Here is a 20,019-nt window from a genome sequence, read left to right as displayed (position 1 = left end):
AGACAGACAGACAGATAGAACTACAGTCTATTAGAACGATAGAACGACAGAACAATAGAAAAATAGATAGAACGATAGAACGATAGATAGAACGATAGAACGATAGATAGAACGATAGATAGATAGATAGATAGATAGATAGATAGATAGATAGATAGATAGATAGATAGATAGATAGATAGATAGATAGATAGATAGATAGATAGATAGATAGATAGATAGATAGATAGATATAGAATGATAAATAGAACGATATACAGAATGATAGATAGAACAATATAATGAAGGAACCATAGATGGAATGCAAAAACAAGCGATAGAACGATAGATAGGACGATTGAACAAACGAATGAAGGAACAATAGAACACAAGAACAAACAATAGATTGACAGAACAATAGATAGAATAAAGCAACAGAACAACAGAACAACAGAACAATAGAACGATATAACGATAGATAGACAGAGCGATAGAATGACAGATAGAATGACAGAATGATAGATAGAACGACAGAATGATAGATAGAACGATAGATAGAACGATAGACAGAATGATAGATAGAATGATAGAACGATAGATAGAATGATAGAATGATATATAGAACGATAGATAGATAAATAGATAGATTAAATAGAACGACAGATAGAACGACAGAATGATAGATAGAACGACAGAATGATAGATAGAACGATAGAACGATAGATAAAACGATAGATAGATAGAATGATAGAACGATCGACAGACAGACAGACAGACAGACAGACAGACAGACAGACAGATAGATAGAATGATAGAACGATCGACAGACAGACAGACAGACAGACAGATAGATAGAATGATAGAACGATCGACAGACAGACAGACAGACAGACAGACAGATAGATAGATAGATAGATAGATAGATAGACAGATAGATAGATAGATAGATAGATAGAATGATAGAACGATCGACAGACAGACAGACAGACAGACAGAACGATCGACAGACAGACAGACAGACAGACAGACAGACAGATAGATAGAATGATAGAACGATCGACAGACAGACAGACAGACAGACAGACAGACAGATAGATAGATAGATAGAATGATAGAACGATCGACAGACAGACAGAACGATCGACAGACAGACAGACAGACAGACAGACAGATAGATAGATAGATAGATAGATAGATAGATAGATAGATAGATAGATAGATAGATAGATAGATAGATAGAGAATGATAAATAGAACGATATACAGAATGATAGATAGAACAATATAATGAAGGAACCATAGATGGAATGCAAAAACAAGCGATAGAACGATAGATAGGACGATTGAACAAACGAATGAAGGAACAATAGAACACAAGAACAAACAATAGATTGACAGAACAATAGATAGAATAAAGCAACAGAACAACAGAACAATAGAACGATATAACGATAGATAGACAGAGCGATAGAATGACAGATAGAATGACAGAATGATAGATAGAACGACAGAATGATAGAACGATAGATAGAACGATAGACAGAATGATAGATAGAATGATAGAACGATAGATAGAATGATAGAATGATATATAGAACGATAGATAGATAAATAGATAGATTAAATAGAACGACAGATAGAACGACAGAATGATAGATAGAACGACAGAATGATAGATAGAACGATAGAACGATAGATAGATAGAATGATAGAACGACAGACAGACAGACAGACAGACAGACAGATAGATAGATAGATAGATAGATAGATAGATAGATAGATAGATAGATAGATAGATAGATAGATAGATAGATAGATAGATAGATAGATAGATAGATAGATAGATAGATAGATAGATAGATAGATAGATAGATAGATAGATAGATAGATAGATGACTGCCTAGTTAAACAGTCTTTCAAGCAGCATAATCAGTTTTGAAAGAAATGTTTTTGCTGAATCCCTAGTTTTGACAAATGAACAAACACAGCACACATCCAAATGAGCTAAGAAGGAACTTTCCTCCCAAAGAACATGTACTTGAGTGTCTGGCACCGGCGTTTGCCACCAACTAATTTGGCTTGATCAGAAACACCTGGTCTCGACAAACAAAACAGTCTGTTCACAAACTCAAACAAACTACCCCAAGACACGCCGCATACGGGCTCGCCGAACCCGCGGGAGAAGCATATGGTGCGGACGAACCAGTGAACATGTCATAAAGCGAGAGAGAGAGAGAGTGAGAGTGAGACTCTACAAGCGAGGCTGAACTAAACTCTGTCAGGCTCCATTGGTCTTCGCACGGCCCAATTTATCAGAAACGCTCCCGTTAAAGGGCATCTCAGGCAGGGGAAAATCTAGTTCAGAGTTCAGTTGTTCAAGGCCATCGGCGTTTGAAAATGAAGCCGGCAGGCTGGGAAATGCTAAGCGCAGCAGTCTCGTGCTATTATTTTCCACCCGGCTGTGATGTTAACCTGACATATGACCTCACTACCTGCTGGAGGGGGCTGGAAAGATTGAATGGCGGCACTGGATAGATATGAAGAACATATCTGTCAGTGTATTATATTTGTATAATATAAAATCCAGATTACATGTAATCAGTTACTACCTAGCTGTATACATATATATCATTTTATGAGCTCCACAAGTATTTCAGAATAGAGCGAGCGATCCTATCGCAGTCTTTCCTACAGGGACGCCGTTTCTCGGATGCCCATATGTATTTGTGGCACCGGCAGCCTACAAACATTTCTCTGGCAGTCTCTTCGCCTCCCTCTCCTGCTCGCTTTTTCCGATCCCGTCATTTTTCACAGCTCCTCTGAGACAGGATTTATACGCATTGCTAAGCGTGCGTGTGTGTGTGTGTGTGTAACGTGTTCGTATGTGGACTGCAGGGGGCTTCCAGCTCTAATTTCTGCTGGCCGGCCGTCTGCAGCCCTCCAATTAAAACTCACACATACCCTTCCCCCTCTATACTAGTGGTGAGGACATTTCCTCTAGCACTAAATCTGCAAGGACATCTGAAGAAAGTGATCTACTAAATGGTTAAAGTAAGATTCAAAAGTTTGGGGTTGGTAGTCTCCTGCTGATCAAGGATGCATTTATTTGTTCAAAAATATAGTAAAAATAGTCAAATTGTGAAATATTATTATAATTTAAAATAACTGTTTTCTACTTGAATATATTTTAAAACGTAATTTATTTCTGTGATGCAAAGCTGAATTTGAAGCATCATTACTCTAGTCTTCAGTGTCACATGATCCTTCAGAAATCATTCAGATTGATGGAGAGCAAACTAAGATGTTATCTTAAGACTTCTCAGATTTAAATTTTACAAAAAGATCTGATCAAACTGTGCTCAGATGTCAGAGATCTCAAAAAATCACAATTGTTGCTCCTTTCTCCATGAGAAAGAATGGAGTGCAAATGCATCTCAGACTCATCTATGATTCGTTAAACTGTTTATGTGATAAATATTCAGCTGTTTGACACCGCTTCTGTCAATTCTGTAAAGAAACACAGCAACAAATCTATTACAAACCTCCGGAAAAGGTGCAAATCAATGTGTTTGTTTGGGACTGACGACTGAAATGTTCCGACGTCCAAATCGAGCAAAGTTTATAAACAAAGACAATAAACACATTTTTCCCAGCACAAAAACACACAAACTCTCTGATTGGAGAACAAGCAATCGGATGTTGTAATATTTCAAACTCGAGACCAAAAACATGCTCATTTTCCCAGGCAAACAAACGAATGCAGCTCAATACAAAAAACATTGCATGACTATTTCGCGGTCCAGCATATGACATACAAAAATACAGTCATAATTATGTAATTTATGTAATCATTTTATTTGATGAGTAATATTTGCATAAATAAATTCTATTCATTATAATAAATTTTATATAGGGTTATTTATTAAATTAAATGTATTCATCTTAGTAGAGTATAATAATATAAATATAAAAAATTTATTTAATTATAATAATAAAAGTCTACACATTATATGTGACCCTGGACCACAAAACGCCATAAGGGTCAATTTTTGGTTGAATAAATAAGCTTTCCATTGATGTATGGTATAATATTTGGCAAACTATTTGAAAATCTAAAATATGAGGGGTGCAAAAACAATTTAAATATTGAGAGAATCGCCTTTAAAGTTGTCCAAATGAAATTCTTAGCAATGCATATTACTAATCAAAAATTACGTTTTGATATATTTGCAAAATATCTTCATGGAACGTGATCTTCAATAATATCCTAATGGTTTTTGGAAATAAATGTAATCAAATTTTTCTATTTCAGAATAGAGCATGCAGTCCTATCGCAGTCTCTCCAAACCGAAATAGAGAGATTCACACTTTTGTGACAAAGGTGTTTGAAATCTAAATGGCTGTATTCTCATGTGCTCGTCCTCACGCCGCAGGAAGTGACAAGTGTGGAGGGGCATTGTGGGTACGAAGGGTGCGGCAGCAGTGCTGGGAATTGAAACCAATTACATTAGCGGGTGTTGTGAAGCCTCGGCGAGCGCTGCCCTGTGGCCCTCCATTATTTCATCTTTTCACACGTTCCAGAAGCAGAGAGCTGGTTTGATCTGTGAGTGACGCGGCGGGTGGGTGAGACGTCTCGGGGTGTTCGTGCTCAGTTTGGCTGCTTACACGCTCTCGCTGCTGGAGAACCACAAATAGCTTTCAGTCTCTGAATGTGTGAATCTGTTCAATAGTAAAAACTCATTTTAGACAGCTGATGTGTTAAGTATGAGTTACAGACATGAAATCAAAATTGACTAAATTCACTTTCTCAATAAATGTTTGCGGTCTTATTATGAATGATTTATCAGTGCATGGTATTAAAAAAATGTTTTCAGAATTTTTCAACATAACATTTTATGATCTAATCAAATCTAGGTGCATAAAATCCAACAAACATTCAGTTTAAGCTTGGAATAAAAGTACGATTCAATGCAATTCTGATCTACAGAGTCACATTTCCAAAACGATTCCTAATACATCACCATTTTTCTTATTGATTATTCTGGCAAACTCAATAACTATCATATAAAATCAAAACTTTTTAGTTTTATTTTCTTTTAATATCATTGCAAATGACCGTTTACATTCAAAATGAATGAACTAGTTTAAGAATGCTTAAAATATCAACACAGAATCGCAATTTTTATAGAATGACTGTTCAAGATGTTCTGATGAACCATTTAAGCTCTAAGTCCATAATAAACTTCCATAATAAGCAAGTCACTGAATCATTTACTCAACTTATTTGTTCAAATATGGCAACTCATTCAGGAACAACGCAAGTGATTGCCATTATTAGTGAGTTATTGAATCATTTACTCAACTGATTTGTTTTGTCCACAACGAATCATTCAAGAACAACAAAAGGTATTACAATTGTAGAGGAGTCGTTGAATTATTTACTCAACGAATTTGTTTAAAACTAATGACTCATTTATGAACAAAGCAAGTGACTGCCATTACAAGTGAGTCACTGAATAATTTACTCAACTTATTTGTTCAAATAGTACAACTCATTCAGGAACAACGCAAATGATTGCCATTATTAGTGAGTTATTGAATCATTTACTCAACCGATTTGTTCAAAATTGATGACTCACTTCATGAATAAAACCAGTGACTGCCATTATAAGCAAATCATTGAATCGTTTGCTCAAGTGTTAAAATAAAATGACTCAAACAGGAACAACGCAAGTGACTGTCATTATTAGCATGTTATTGAATCATTTACTCAACCAGTTTGTTTTATCCACAATGACTCATTCAAGAACGACACAAGTTATAGCCATTATAAGCGAGTCACTGAATCATTTAGTTAACCGATTTGTTTAAAAACAGTAACTCATTCATTAACAAAGCAAGTGACTGCCATTATAAGCAAGTCATTGAATCATTTACTCAACTGATTTGTTTTATCCACAATGACTTTTTCAAGAACACAAGTTATAACCATTATAAGTGAGTCACTGGATCATTTACTCACCCTATTTGTTCGAACACAATGAAGTCATTTTAGTACTTTAAATGTAAATTATTTCTGTTTTTATTTAAGTTGCAAGTCTTCATATTTATATTTCATTTAAATGAAAGAAAACTATTTTTAAAAGCTCCATCCATGAAACGGATGCCCCACTTGCTCATTACTTCCCCTCAAAGCACACTGACACTTCCTGCTCCGCTAGCAAATGGACAAACCGGCGTAGCTCAAGGTGAACCAGCTGAGAGCTACAACAAGAGCAAATGCCTTCCCTTCCTCCTCCTACGCCCTTCAGCAGACCTTTCTGCCTCCCGCTCTTCTCTCTCAGTTTGGCAGCTGATGAACAGTACACCGCTGCTGCTGCTGCTGCAATGAGCTGCTCAAACGCAAGAAGAACAAAAAGAGTTGGCAAATATCATTTCTACAGTATTTACTACAACATTTACTACATTTACCCTGCTTTTGAACCATGATGCAAATGAACTGACGAATCACGATTCACTGAAGCGGGCAATTTGAACTGACTCACATTTACCAAATGTAAAAATTAATCACATTTACCAACTAAAGCCATTTCTGCTAATAAAGTTCAAGTAAAGTTATTGCAAACATATCCTAAATCTCAATACATCCCCATATATACTCCAGTCTGAACGGCTCACATGGCACAACCTGGAAATAAACATCAGTGTTTTGTTATGGACGGACGGCTCAAACAGCAGACCAGCGTGGCAAACTCCTGCAGCTTAATGTGTCCGGCGAGGCACAGCCGATCAATCTGCGTGTGAAATGCAGCTCTGTAGCGTTTACCGTTCAATTTACCTGTCAAGAAAGTCAGCGGGCCGCGTACAAAGGCGGCCGACAGAAACAGCTCTCTGCTCTCCTGAAAGAGGCGCTTTCACCAGGTCACGGCGATTGAAATCTCCCCATCTCTGACAAACTCTGATGGAATTAGTGGGATTTGAGGATTTATTGCTTGGCGGTTGTCATGTCTTTCCACACGCCGATGGCAAACAAGAGTAGGTGCGTTGTGAACTCAGACCCAGAGAGATCAGAAAAACTCATTAGAGCCTGTGAAATGCAATTGGAATTGAAAGCACTGCAGGAGATAATGCATATTATCTAGAAATTAATAAATGCTAGGGATATGTAAAGCTGGGTGGCATGACTGCAAATATGCAAATGTGCAGAAGTCCATGTCCAACTTAAGAGTATAGAATAGAACAGGTAAATCGATAAGAAACGTGAGTGCCATTATAAGTGAATCATTTACTCAACTGATTTGTTCAAACACAAAGACTCATTCATGAACAAACAAGTGATAGCCATTATTAACGACTGAATTAATCATTTACTCAACCGATTTGTTTTATCCACAATGACTCATTCAAGAACAACACGAGTTATAACCATTATAAGTGAGTCGCTGAATCATTTAATCAACTGATTTGTTTAAAAACAATGATTCATTTATGAACAAAGCAAGGGACCTCCATTATAAGCGAGTCGTTGAATCATTTACTCAACTTATTTGTTCAAATACGATGACTCATTCAGGGAAAACGCAAATGATTGCCATTATTTGTGAGTTATTGATTCATTTACTCAACTGATTTGTTTTATCAACAACGAATCACTCAAGAACAACACAAGTTATTACCATTATAGGCAATTAATTGAATCATTTACTCAACTTATTTGTTTAAATACAACGACTCATTCAGGAACAACGCAATTGATTTCCGGTATTAGTGAGTTATTGAATCATTTACTCAACTGATTTGTTTTATCCACAATGACTCATTCAAGAGCAACAGAAGTTATAACCATTATAAGTGAGTCGCTGAATCATTTAATCAACTGATTTGTTTAAAAACAATGATTCATTAATGAATTAAGCAAGGGACTTCCATTATAAGCGAGTCATTGAATCATTTACTCAACTTATTAGTTCAAATACGATGACTCATTCAGGAAAAACGCAAATGATTGCCATTATTAGTGAGTTATTGAATCATTTACTCAACTGATTTGTTTTATCCACAATGACTCATTCAAGAGCAACAGAAGTTATAACCATTATAAGTGAGTCGCTGAATCATTTAATCAACTGATTTGTTTAAAAACAATGATTCATTAATGAATTAAGCAAGGGACTTCCATTATAAGCGAGTCATTGAATCATTTACTCAACTTATTAGTTCAAATACGATGACTCATTCAGGAAAAACGCAAATGATTGCCATTATTAATGAGTTATTGAATCATTTACTCAACTGATTTGTTTTATCAACAACGAATCACTCAAGAACAACACAAGTTATTACCATTATAGGCGATTAATTGAATCATTTACTCAACTGATTTGTTTAAATACAACGACTCATTCAGGAACAACGCAAGTGATTTCCGGTATTAGTGAGTTATTGAATCATTTACTCAACCGATTTGTTTTATCCACAACGAAATAGTCACGGACAACGCAAGTTATTAAAATTATAGGTGATTCATTGAATCATTTACTCAACCAATTTGTTTAAGAACAATGACTCATTTATGAACAAAGCAAGTGACTTTCATTATAAGCGAGTCATTAAATCATTTACGCAATGTATTTGTTCAAATATGGCAACTCATTCAGGAACAACACCAGTGATTGCCATTATTAGTGAGTTATTGAATCATTTAGTCAACCCATTTGTTTTATCCACAATGACTCATTCAAGAACAAAACAAGTAATAACCACAATAATTCATTCAGGAACAACGCACGTGACTGCCATGATTTTCAAGTCACTGAATCATTTACTTAACCAATTTGTTCAAACACAATGACTCATTCAGGAACAACGCAAGTGACTGCCATTATAAGTGATTCACTAAATCATTTACTCAACCGATTCGTTCCAAAACACTATTTTTTTTCAGGAACGGCACTACTGTGTGTTTCACAGAGATATGCGACAGGTACTTCTGCTCAACTTTCTTTGGAACTATTTTCATTGTCAAAACAAAAATACATGAAGTAAATAAAAATACTGTGCCTGTAAATTAAATTCCTCACAGTTTGGTCATTCGCCCACCTTTATGTGGTCGCCTTATTTTGCATGAAACGCAATCAGTAGCGAAATAAAGCAACACATGGAGCCGGGAGAATAGTAGGTCAGAGGCGCGATCAAACGGCTGTGTTTGTCTTTGTAGTGCGGATGAGCTGCGCTACAGCAGGTCTGAATGCGGGATCCTCCCGGGCTGCTGCATTTGAGCAGTTTTTCCACCTCATCACACGGGGAAATGTGTTGCGGAATGGTCCTGCATGCTTATTCACGCGGCTCTGCGTCCGCTCGAGGGTCTGACTAACAGCGGTTCTGGCCTCTTTCAGTATCTTCACGCCACATGCGCTCATGCACACACATGCTAATCAATAGCAATCAGCAGAGTCATTACATGATGAAACATCCATGGCGAATGTAAATGGAATACTAGTACATACTAAAGTAAATAGTATGCTGCATATTGCATTATGCACTCAGTATGAACGTCTTAAACAGTAGCATGCTGCATGACCTCACTATGCATGTTTAACATCTCAGTAGTAAGGTTATTTTGCATTTTAATCCAATTTAGCGTAAAAATGACTTCACTTTTGGCAGTCTGACTTAATAACGAGTCACAGAGATGCTAAATCACAGTTCTGGTTCGTTCGTCACACTGGAAATGGAAGGTCAAGTCGAGTACATTGCCTCAGGATACACACTGTGCTTTGATTGTGTACTGCAGATTTGGGCAGATGAAGTAGGTCATGCAGGTACTCCATGCATGCAGGAAAATTGTACAGTAAGCAGAAATAAAACTGCAGAAATAGTATCATGGAGTATTTTTGCATGCATTCTAAAGTGTGCACTACACACTTCATCTATCTAATGAACTCCGGGGTGCAGCTTAAATTGATTTCATCAACAGCATTATCAGTCATATTAGATTCAGTAGCATCTGGTAGAAACACAATCAGACACAGTTTAGAAACTTCAAGACATCATGGCTGATAAAAACGACCCTCGCTTTTTATAGAAGTTCTGTGTGTTTTTATAGTTTTAAACATAATTTTACAAAAACGTGGTAAAATGTTGCTGCCAGGGCACTTAAAACCCTTACAAAAAAGTAGTAGCACATAATGGGTCACAAAGACCTCATACTATTCAATTCAATTCAATTCAAATTTATTTGTATAGCGCTTTTCACAATACAAATCGTTGCAAAGCAGCTGTACAAAAGTTTAGGCTACTACAATATATTTAGTAGCTTATTAGTGGTGAATACTGTGTGTTAAGTCGATGTACATATGATATACTAAATAGTCAACAGGAGTTTTTCCAGTCAAACGCTCTATTTTGGTTTGTAACACCAAGGTTTATTGACACCCTACATTTATTCTCATCTAATATCCTTTTTCACCTAGAAATAGGTCACATTTTGGGAGTAAAATTGGTTACAAATGGCATTTCATGTTGATTTTATGACAGCTGACAACTGGCCCAAACATACACAAAAATGCTTTCATAAAAAGCCGTCATTATTTCTAAATATTAACTCTTCTAAAGTGAGCAGGAGTTTCCAATCACATGCTCTATTCTGGTTTGTGACACCAAAGTGTCTTGGCCTCCCTACATTTATTCCCATCAAATACACTTTTCCACTTGAAATGGGTCACAAACTGCTATTTCTAAATATTAAGCACTCTAATATGTGACCCTGGACCGCAAAACCAGTCAGTAGCACAAGTATATTTGTAGCAATAGCCTACAATACACTGTATGGGTCAAAATTATAGATTTTTCTTTTATGACAAAAAATATTAGGATAGGAGGTTTTGCACCGTCAGATTCCAGATTTTCAAATAGTCGTATCTCGACCAAATAGTGTCCTATCCTAACAAACCATATTTCAATCAAAAGCATATCTGTTCATTCATTATATAATTACTTTTTGTGGTCCAGGGTCACATATTGTTAAAGCGGGCAGTAATTGGTAAAAACAGTCTTTTATATCTTTCTGTCAAGATGTAACTTATTTCCTCTTTTGGTTTTATAATCAAAACTGCAATTCAATTTCAAAATATTGACACTTATGACTGGTTTTGTGGTCCAGGGTCACAAATGTCGATGCCAGGGCACTAAAATGCTTCCAAAAAGTAGTAGCACATTATAAGTCACAAAGAGCTCATACTAAATATGAAATGCTCTATTAATGGTAAAGTCGATGAGCAATTTTACAGTCAAATGCTCTAAGGTTTATTGAAAACCCTACGTTTATTCTCATCTAATATCCTTTTTCACCTAGAAATGGGTCTGATCATGAGAGTAAAATGGGTTACGAATGGCATTTCATGTTGATTTTATGACAGCTGACAACTGGTCCAAACATACACAAACATGTTTTTAAAAAATCTGTCATTATGTAACTCACAAACTGCTATTTCTAAATATTAAGCACTCTAATATGTGACCCTGGACCACAAAACCAGTAGCACAGGTATATTTGTAGAAATCGCCAACAATGCATTGTATGGGTCAAAATTGTCGATTTTTCTTTTATGCCAAAAATCATTAAGATATTAAGTAAAAATGTTCCTTGAAGATATTTTGAAAATTTTCTACCATAAATATCAAAACCTAGAAGTTCATTTGGCCAACTTTAAAGGCAATTTTTTCAATATTTGGATTTTTTTGCACCCTCAGATTACAGATTTTCAAATAGTTGTATCTCAGCCAACTTTTGTCCAGTCCTATCAAACCATACATCAATGGAAAGCTTATTTATTAAGATTGTATGAATCTCAATTTCAAATAATTGACCCTTATTTGGTAGAATTGGTAGAAATAGTATATTACATTCCTCTCTTGGTTGTACAAACAAAACTGCAATTTTTTCACTTTATAAAGACAATAGAACATTCTACAAAGATTGTTATCAACAGTAACCAAAGTTAAAAACCTTATGTTCTTTCACAAATTTTAATACAAACGTGTGTGTGTTAGGTACAGCATCTTGCGGGAGAAATGAGCCAATCTGGGAGGCAGAAAACCAGAGGGAACAAGCAGAACAGGAAGTTCATCTTGGTGTCAGCGGCTGAAAGATGAGAACCAGAGGGAATCTATTCAAGGTTGCCTAATAACTCCCCCCGCTGGCTCCTCAAAACGCAGCTAAGCATTCACACGCAGGTGAGCCGCGAGACCCGCAGCAGGCCTGGCCGTCTGCCTGGGCGTCTGATTCGGAGCGTTTCTGCCCATCGTGGAAGGCTGTAAATACGCTGGCAAATCATAAACCCAGCAGGTGCGTCGGCCACTGACGGTTAATCATCCACCTGTCTCCCCGCGCGCTTCCTTTCTCGTTGCGGGAGGCTCTTCAAAAACACCTTCCTCATCAAGATCCACACAACGCCCCGTCGACACGGAAAGCGCTCAGTCAAAATCAAAAATCAGTGGCCACATACCAACCAAACAGGTGCGGTAGACGATAGCGCGTTTGTCACGGAGAATTCGCTAAGCTGTGTTTGGATGCCGCGGGACACGAGCGGCTCCGGTGATGGATATAATGGCGAGAGAACGATAGCCTCCCCGCAGAGATCTAATAAATAACGCAGGAATCAAATGGAGATAAGGTTTTGCAGCTCCCCAGAGGTTAAGAGCTGCTAAATGAGGTTAGCGCAGGAGTATCGCCTCCGATAAGGGTTAAGCCCACTTCAGTGAATCTGCCGCTAAATCACATCGGACTGGAGTATCGTTTATTAAACCGAGAGAAGGGAAAAAAATGCTCCATCTCTATGAGAAGATATCAAGCATCTCTAGCTATTCCTGCTGCCTTTAACAATATCATCACGGCGTTCGATATTTAGAAAGAGCAGTTTGAGAATTACACAATAGGTCATTTTGCAAGGTTTGTTTACGCTAATATTTGCTAGCCAAACATCTGAAGTAAAATAAATTTAAAAATACAGTTTACAACCCTATTATTGTGACACATTTCTAAGTTATTTACTGGTTAGACCGTGAAATGCTGACATCACAAACCAAAACAGCGAATGTGATTGGTAGAAAGTAGATGAAATTTAAAAGGGCTTGATGATGTCATCAGAAAGGGAAAGTTGTTTCAGAGGCAAAGCAAATGAAAGATTACAATTTTTTCTATTAGAATAATGTGCACTGATGAATTCTCCGCAGTGAGATGTTTCACACAAAACATTTTGTAGTGTATCTTTAAAAAAAGTTTATTTTGCATGTAAATCAATATTACTCAAAGTCTCTTCTGCTCAAAAAGGCTGCATTTATTTGATCAAAAATGCCGTAAAATCAGCAAAATTGTGAAATATTATTATAATTTTAAAAAAACAGTTTTCTATTTGAACATGTTTTAAAATGTAATTTATTTCTGTGATGCAAAGCTGAATTTACAGCTTTGTTACTCCCATCTTACTTCCAGTTTTACTTCCATAATGTGACACATTTCTAAGTTAAAAAGCATATTTGATGAGAATAGCTGTATTGTGTTTATATTTATTGCTCAGACTGTGAAACACTGACTTTATAACCAAAATAGCGCATGTGATTAGAGGAAAGGAGTTGAAAGTAAAGAGGGCTTGATGATGTCATCAGAAAGGGAAAGTTGTTTCAGAGGCGGAGCCAATGAAAAATGAAAAAACATTTTTTCCTCTTTTGAATAACGTGCATTGATGAAGCGTTCACAGTGAGATGTTTCAAACAAAACATTTTGTAGTGTATCTTTAAAATCTTCATGTAAATTAAGTTGTTTTTGATGTATGCTTCAAAGACTCTTATGCTCATCAAGGCTGCATTTATTTAAACAAAAATACAGTAAAATCTGTAAAATTATGAAATATTATTTTAATTTAAAATAGCTGTTTTCCATTTGAAAATGTTTTAAAAAATAATTTATTTCTGTGATGTTTTCAGCATCATTACTGCAACATCTGCAGTAAAATCAATGTAAAAAACGCAGTTCGTAATCCGTTTTACTTCCATAATGTGACACATTTCTAAGTTAAAAATGATATTTGATGAGAATATATGTATTGAGTTTATATTTATTGCTTAGACTGTGAAACACTGACTTTATAAACCAAAATAGTGCATGTGATTGGAGGAAAGGAGTTGAAAGTTAAGAGGGCTTGAAGATGTCATCAGAAAGGGTAAGTTGTTTCAGAGGCAGAGCCAATGAAAGATCAAATTAAAAAATGTTCCCTTTTGAATAATGTGTATTGATGAAGCATTCGCAGTGAGATGTTTCAAACAAAACCTTTTTTGATGTATGCTTCAACGTCTCTTATGCTCATCAAGGCTTCATTTATTTGATCAAAAATACAGTAAAATCAGTAAAATTGTGAAATATTATTTTAATTTAAAAGAACTGTTTTCTATTTGAATACGTTTAAAAAAATAATTTATTTCTGTGATGCAAAGCTGAATTTTCAGCAGTCTTCACTGTTTCAGTGAAAACAGTTGTGCTGCCTTTTTAAAATATTTATTGTGGAAACAATGATACATTGTATTTTTCTGCATTCTTTGACGAATAGAAAGTTGAAAAGAACAGCATGTATTTGAAATATAATCTTTTGTTACATTCTAAATATATTTACTGTCACTTTCGATCCATTTAATGCGTCCTTGCTGAATAAAAGTATTCATTTCACTCCAAAACAATAAAAATCTTACCGACCCCAAACTTTTGAACAACAGCGTGCTGTTTGAAAAAGATCCTAATGGAACACAAATGCTAATACCTGATATGAACACGCTTGTCTGATTTCTAACACACTTGTTGCGTGAAAAAGTTGAAAATACCCCAAATCATTAACTGAGAATCTATAACGTCCAAAAATGCTTCAGACGCTGACAAGACGGAACGAAACAAAGCCGACCTAAAAATAAAACCCATTCCAAGGATGAGCTTTTCGCTCCGCCGGCGCTTTCATCGCGGATGCCCCAGAAAGCACAAAACTTCACCAGGTTCTTGTCTTTCAGCTACTTTCATCATCTCCAAATTATTCACGGCTAAATGATTAAAAGAGCGTGCGTTTGAGAGAATTATCGCTCGCGGGTCGGGCCCACCGGCCTCCGTAGGCCTGAATCAGCCGCCCTGACACAGTGAATAAGCACCCTGTACATCTGCCCTCGGTAATAGATAACCGCAGGGCCGCGGCCGCTCTCAGAGCCCTTCTGAGTGAGTAATGGATGGGATGTTTAATCTGCTGAGGTAGTGATACCGGGAGAGCGAGCGAGAGCGCCGTAATCCTTGTAATCCGCGGTAAACAAAGTCTTCCCCTCTACAAGCTTTATCGGCGCATACCGACAGTGGCGCTGGAAAAATATAAAGTGCTTTTGAACATACTAGTGTAATCCAATCCGGAGCAGAGGCGCCCGAGAGGTCTTCGGCAAACTCCGAGACGCTTTATTGATCTTTACGGAGAGGCAAATGTGGGATTCATCTTCAGGGACGGCACGAGAGGCCTAGTTTTTAAAGAGTATTACTATGAGTGACTTAAAAGCACGCAGATAAACATCTTCAGGCCAGACGATCTTAATACCGGAAGGGACGAGAGAGATGCATGTAGGACAAACGCTAGTAAAACAAAAGCAGGAGGAGTACAAAAACGTAAAGAGCGTAAGGAATGATAAAAGGAGGGATGAAAAGTTTATGAGCGTGAGACAGTAGAGAGGAATCAATCTTAACTTGGTACTAAAAGATTGTTGAGAATTCAACATACATTCTTCAAAGACACTAGTTAAATACTAAACTACGTATGTGCTACAGACTTGATGAATTACTCAACAATTCATCGCTTGCTGACTAAAAGTGATCTGATTTATAATAGTGGACAATCAAACAGTATAAAAATGTGAGCCTGGACTACAAAACCAGTCGTAAGTAGCACAAGGCAAAAAATTCTCGATTTTTCTTTTAATGCAGAAAATCATTAGGATATTAAGTAAAAATCATGTTCCATGAAGATATTTTGCAAATTTCCTACTGTAAATATATCAAAACTTAATTTCTGATTAGTAATATGCTTCATTTGGACAACTTCAAAAGCAATTTTCTGAATATTTAGATTTTTAAATTGTTGTATCTCTGCCAAAAGTTGTCCTATCCAAACAAACCATGCATCAATGGAAAGCTGTTCAGCTGTTTAAATCGACCCTTATGGCTGGTTTTGTGGTCCAGGGTCACAAATACCTCAGGCATGACTTTCCTAGAAACATACATTACTGTTTCAAAGTTTTTTTTAATGTTCTTGACAGAAGTCTCTCTCCAGGGCTGCATTTATTTTATTAAAAATACAGTAAAATGTTTTAATATATTTTAAAATGTAATTTATTCCTGGGATGCAAAGCTGAAAATGAAATACTAACACTAAAATAACACTGTTACTCATTATCAGTGTTGAAAACAGTTGAGCTCCTTAATATTCTTCAGAATTCTTTAATGTATTTATGGTCTCATTTGATCAATATAATGCATCCCTGTTGAATAAAAGTACCAATTTCTTTCAAAAGACTAAAAAATAACAATCTAACCTCAAACTTTTTAACAACAGTGTATGTGATGGTTTGTGAGTGTGCTCTGCTAATGGCAAAACCCTTTCGGAAACGTGTTGAGCCAACTCAGAGAAGAATGTGAGCAGTCGGCCAACTGTATGAGTGACCGTGCCAAAAACCTGGGCGATCTCGCCCTGCATAAACCCTCGCCCATGCCAAAACCATCCCTTAAACATACCTACACCACGATTCCTTCTCAAACGATTAGGAATCCGTTCAAACACAGACTGATAATTGCAATTTTCCACCAGGAATCATTTTGGAACACGACTCTTTGACTCAAAATCAAATTGTGAACTGCCTAAAGGTTTCCATCAAATCAAAAGAGCTCCACCATCAAAACAACAGGTTACGCAAGTCAAAAGCACTGAGTTTTAGCCTTGCGAACAGTCACGACAAACTCGCACTCCATGCCGTGCCTGTTTCTGCAAGCGTGTTTGTAGTCGAGTGCGGCCTGCGGTGCCTTTTGATTAACTGCAGCTCCAAACAATATGCCTCCAATAGAGGAGAAAAGTGGAGACCCTAATGAGCCGAATGCGATTTGACTCCCGCCGGGGTGCGCTGAATACTCTTTGTCTTCCATTGAGAACAAAATAATCAAGTTCTTTTGTCATATCATCACTTTAAGTCACCCGCGAACTGAACAACAACAGCACAAACACAGGAATCGAGAAACGCCGGCGTAGGAACCCGAAGTTTGTTTGCGCCCTGCGATCATACGCCGCTCTCCAGCTGCGCATCAGGTTTTATCTTCCACGGAGGTCTTATTTACAAACCCTAAGAGGTGTTCGGCAGCTGTAGCAATGAGTCACTCGCTGAACGTCATCATCTTTGATGCACAAAAGACCCATTTAGGGCCCTTTAATCTTGGAGACGCAACAATACAGCAAATGCAATTACAGGCACAACGTGAACTAATCAAAATCTCCGCTTAAACAAAAGCAGAGGAATGTCATGGATTTATTATTTTTTTCTCAGAAGAACATGGAAAGGGAGGAAGGTTCTTGTGATCTGAGGGTGTTTGCCCTCTAGTGGAGTTGAAAATGCAACTGCAAGTCTTGGCTGGCGTTCAAAGTGCCCAAGGCAATGGGACACTCAGCATTTAGTTCATTCAAAACCAACATAAGACAGCAAAACAGGTCACAGATTGTGTCATCAAACGACTTGGACCTGGAAAACAATGAAATTCAAAGCATATGCAATGCTGTAATGACCATATGAGCAAGTCTTCAACGATATTGAGGTTGTGGTAAAGTTACAGATGCTATGAATATACAAGTCAAAGTGTTGCATTCATCAAACATGTTTGAGGTGACTTCACATCTGATCATCAATCACGGAAGATAAAATGCATTAAAAGGAGAAAAATCACTCTGACCAGATAAATGATAAAGGTTTTTTCTGCATATAAACCACAATCTAGTCTATATCTATCCACAAATCCTCTACTTTGGAGTTGATGCATCAAGCAGTTCAACATCAAAGCACGAATTCGCTGCTCCTTCAAGATCATGTTCATGCAGAGGTCTTTCCCCTCCTGATCTAGTGCCAAACTCAGAAAACGCTCGCGTAAATCTCTGATGTCGGTCTTACCTTCTTCCGGGGCTGCCATTTCATCATATTTGTAAAGCAAAAATGAACAGCATCAAAACATCACGATGGCAGAGAAGTAGGATTCAGGATGAGGACATAAAGTCACAGCGTCTCCGGACGGCAGATTCATGACGCTCTCCAGGCGCGCAAACGTGCGTAAAAGCGCAGAGCTCTGGAGCCTCTAGTGTCCTCCTGATAATCCAACACTCGCAGTCCGGAGATATTGCCTTCAACTGGTAGTTTGTGTCCGTTTAAAAGCGGGATAAAAGATTATTATGCTCGTAAAAACGCAGAAGGGACACTTGGCACGCTATATGCGGAGACATTCGCTCTCCATCGTGACAGCGGCTGATGTGCCTCGCACGGAGAAAAAGAGAAGAAAAACTTTCCGTTCTGTTCCGATAAACGCTAGGCGTTTCGCTCGAAACAGTCCGGGTCTGTCTTTAAATGTTCCGTGTAAGTGTTCCGAACGCGGGCAAACGACGAAAAGTTCTGAGTGAAAACGAGCGTTGATGGAAAATATTCCCAAAAAATCCACACTGGATCGAGATTCCAGAGATGATGCGTAATTCTACACATACACGCGCGTAGAAGAAAAAAAAAACTCAAAGACGCGCAGAAATAGACGGATCCGGTTGGAGAGAAGAAGAAGAGGAGGAGGAGGAGGAGTGGGAAAGAAAAACAGAAAAATCCTTGGAATTTGAGAGTTGGACGGAGAAGGATATCCTCCGACAGCGCAGAACTGGAGCGCAGAACACTAATAACTTCCTTCCCCGCTGCTCCTCTGCGCTGAGAGAGGGAGGAGGAGGAGGAGGTGGAGGAGAAGAGGAGGAGTCCGCGGGGTCATAGAGCCGCCGGATACACTCGCACACACTCACATGCACACACACATAATCTGGATTTATGAAGCCCACTGCTGCACAAAGAGGATAAAAGTACTCGAGCACAAACCTTTACACGCCCAAAACCATAAACTGTCCAGTCATGACATTGGATTAAACATCACTTCAGAAAAAAAACAAAACGAGTCATATTTTCAGTGAAAACATCTCCCAGGGCAACAAAACCTATTCATCTTATAAATATGATAAATGTGGTTTACTGTAAAATACAATGACTATATTACAAGGTGTAACTGTATGTTTTACAAATTCATAACTCTTAAATGTCAATAAATTAAATGATCTAAATACAGCAATTTATCGGAATTATTATATATATTGTTATTATTATTATATATGTTTGTTTCTGTAAATGCACTGATAACATTTTTATTAAAGTCCAGTAACTGACACTCAATTAATACTTTTTACTTAAACATTTCAAACTATATTTTATTAAAGTACACATACTTTTAATGAATTAGAATAATTTGTGCATTTTAAAAATATTTAAAAATTATTTTAGAGTAAAATTACATTGTCTCTTATATCACTGCTAATTATTATTTTTATCGTTTACGTTTCATGAAAAAATAAAACCAGTCAGTGTTATTATGATTATGGTTATTCAATTAAAAAAAAAAACTCTAGTTAAGTCATAATTACTGTAAAATAAGTTTAAACATTTTACAGTAAAATTGGTTCAAACTTTGAAATATTTTTTTTTTAAGAAGTCTTTTATTCAAGGCTGCATTTTTTATTTACTTGCTTAATAAAATCATTTATTTAATTTAATTTAATTTAATTTAATTTAATTTCTTACATTCCCCAAACTTCTGAGCGGTAGTGTGTGATTGTTTGATCTTAAACAAATTTTTATGAGAAAATAAATAAATAAATGCATAAATCAAATGTTATTATGATTACGGTTGAATCGATAA

At 36.8% G+C, this 20,019-nt stretch overlaps 1 protein-coding gene across 2 annotated transcripts in view; it reads right to left on the bottom strand.

Annotated features, from left to right (window-relative positions):
• The window catches only part of ttc28 (tetratricopeptide repeat domain 28), a 253,373-nt gene extending 234,408 nt beyond the window's left edge, over window positions 1-18,965 (bottom strand). For both annotated transcript variants that reach the window (XM_073829886.1, XM_073829887.1), the window contains exon 1: window positions 18,198-18,965. In XM_073829886.1, coding sequence (XP_073685987.1) covers window positions 18,198-18,224 — 27 coding nt within the window. In that variant the 5' untranslated portion in view covers window positions 18,225-18,965. The remainder of the gene's footprint in view (window positions 1-18,197) is intronic.
• Window positions 18,966-20,019: the final 1,054 nt, after the last annotated feature.

Source organism: Garra rufa, chromosome 23 (assembly GCF_049309525.1).
Source record: "Garra rufa chromosome 23, GarRuf1.0, whole genome shotgun sequence".
In the NCBI taxonomy this organism is placed as follows: Eukaryota; Metazoa; Chordata; class Actinopteri; order Cypriniformes; family Cyprinidae; genus Garra; species Garra rufa.
Note: the sequence above shows the minus strand (reverse complement) of the source record. Positions and strands in the feature narration are given on the sequence as shown.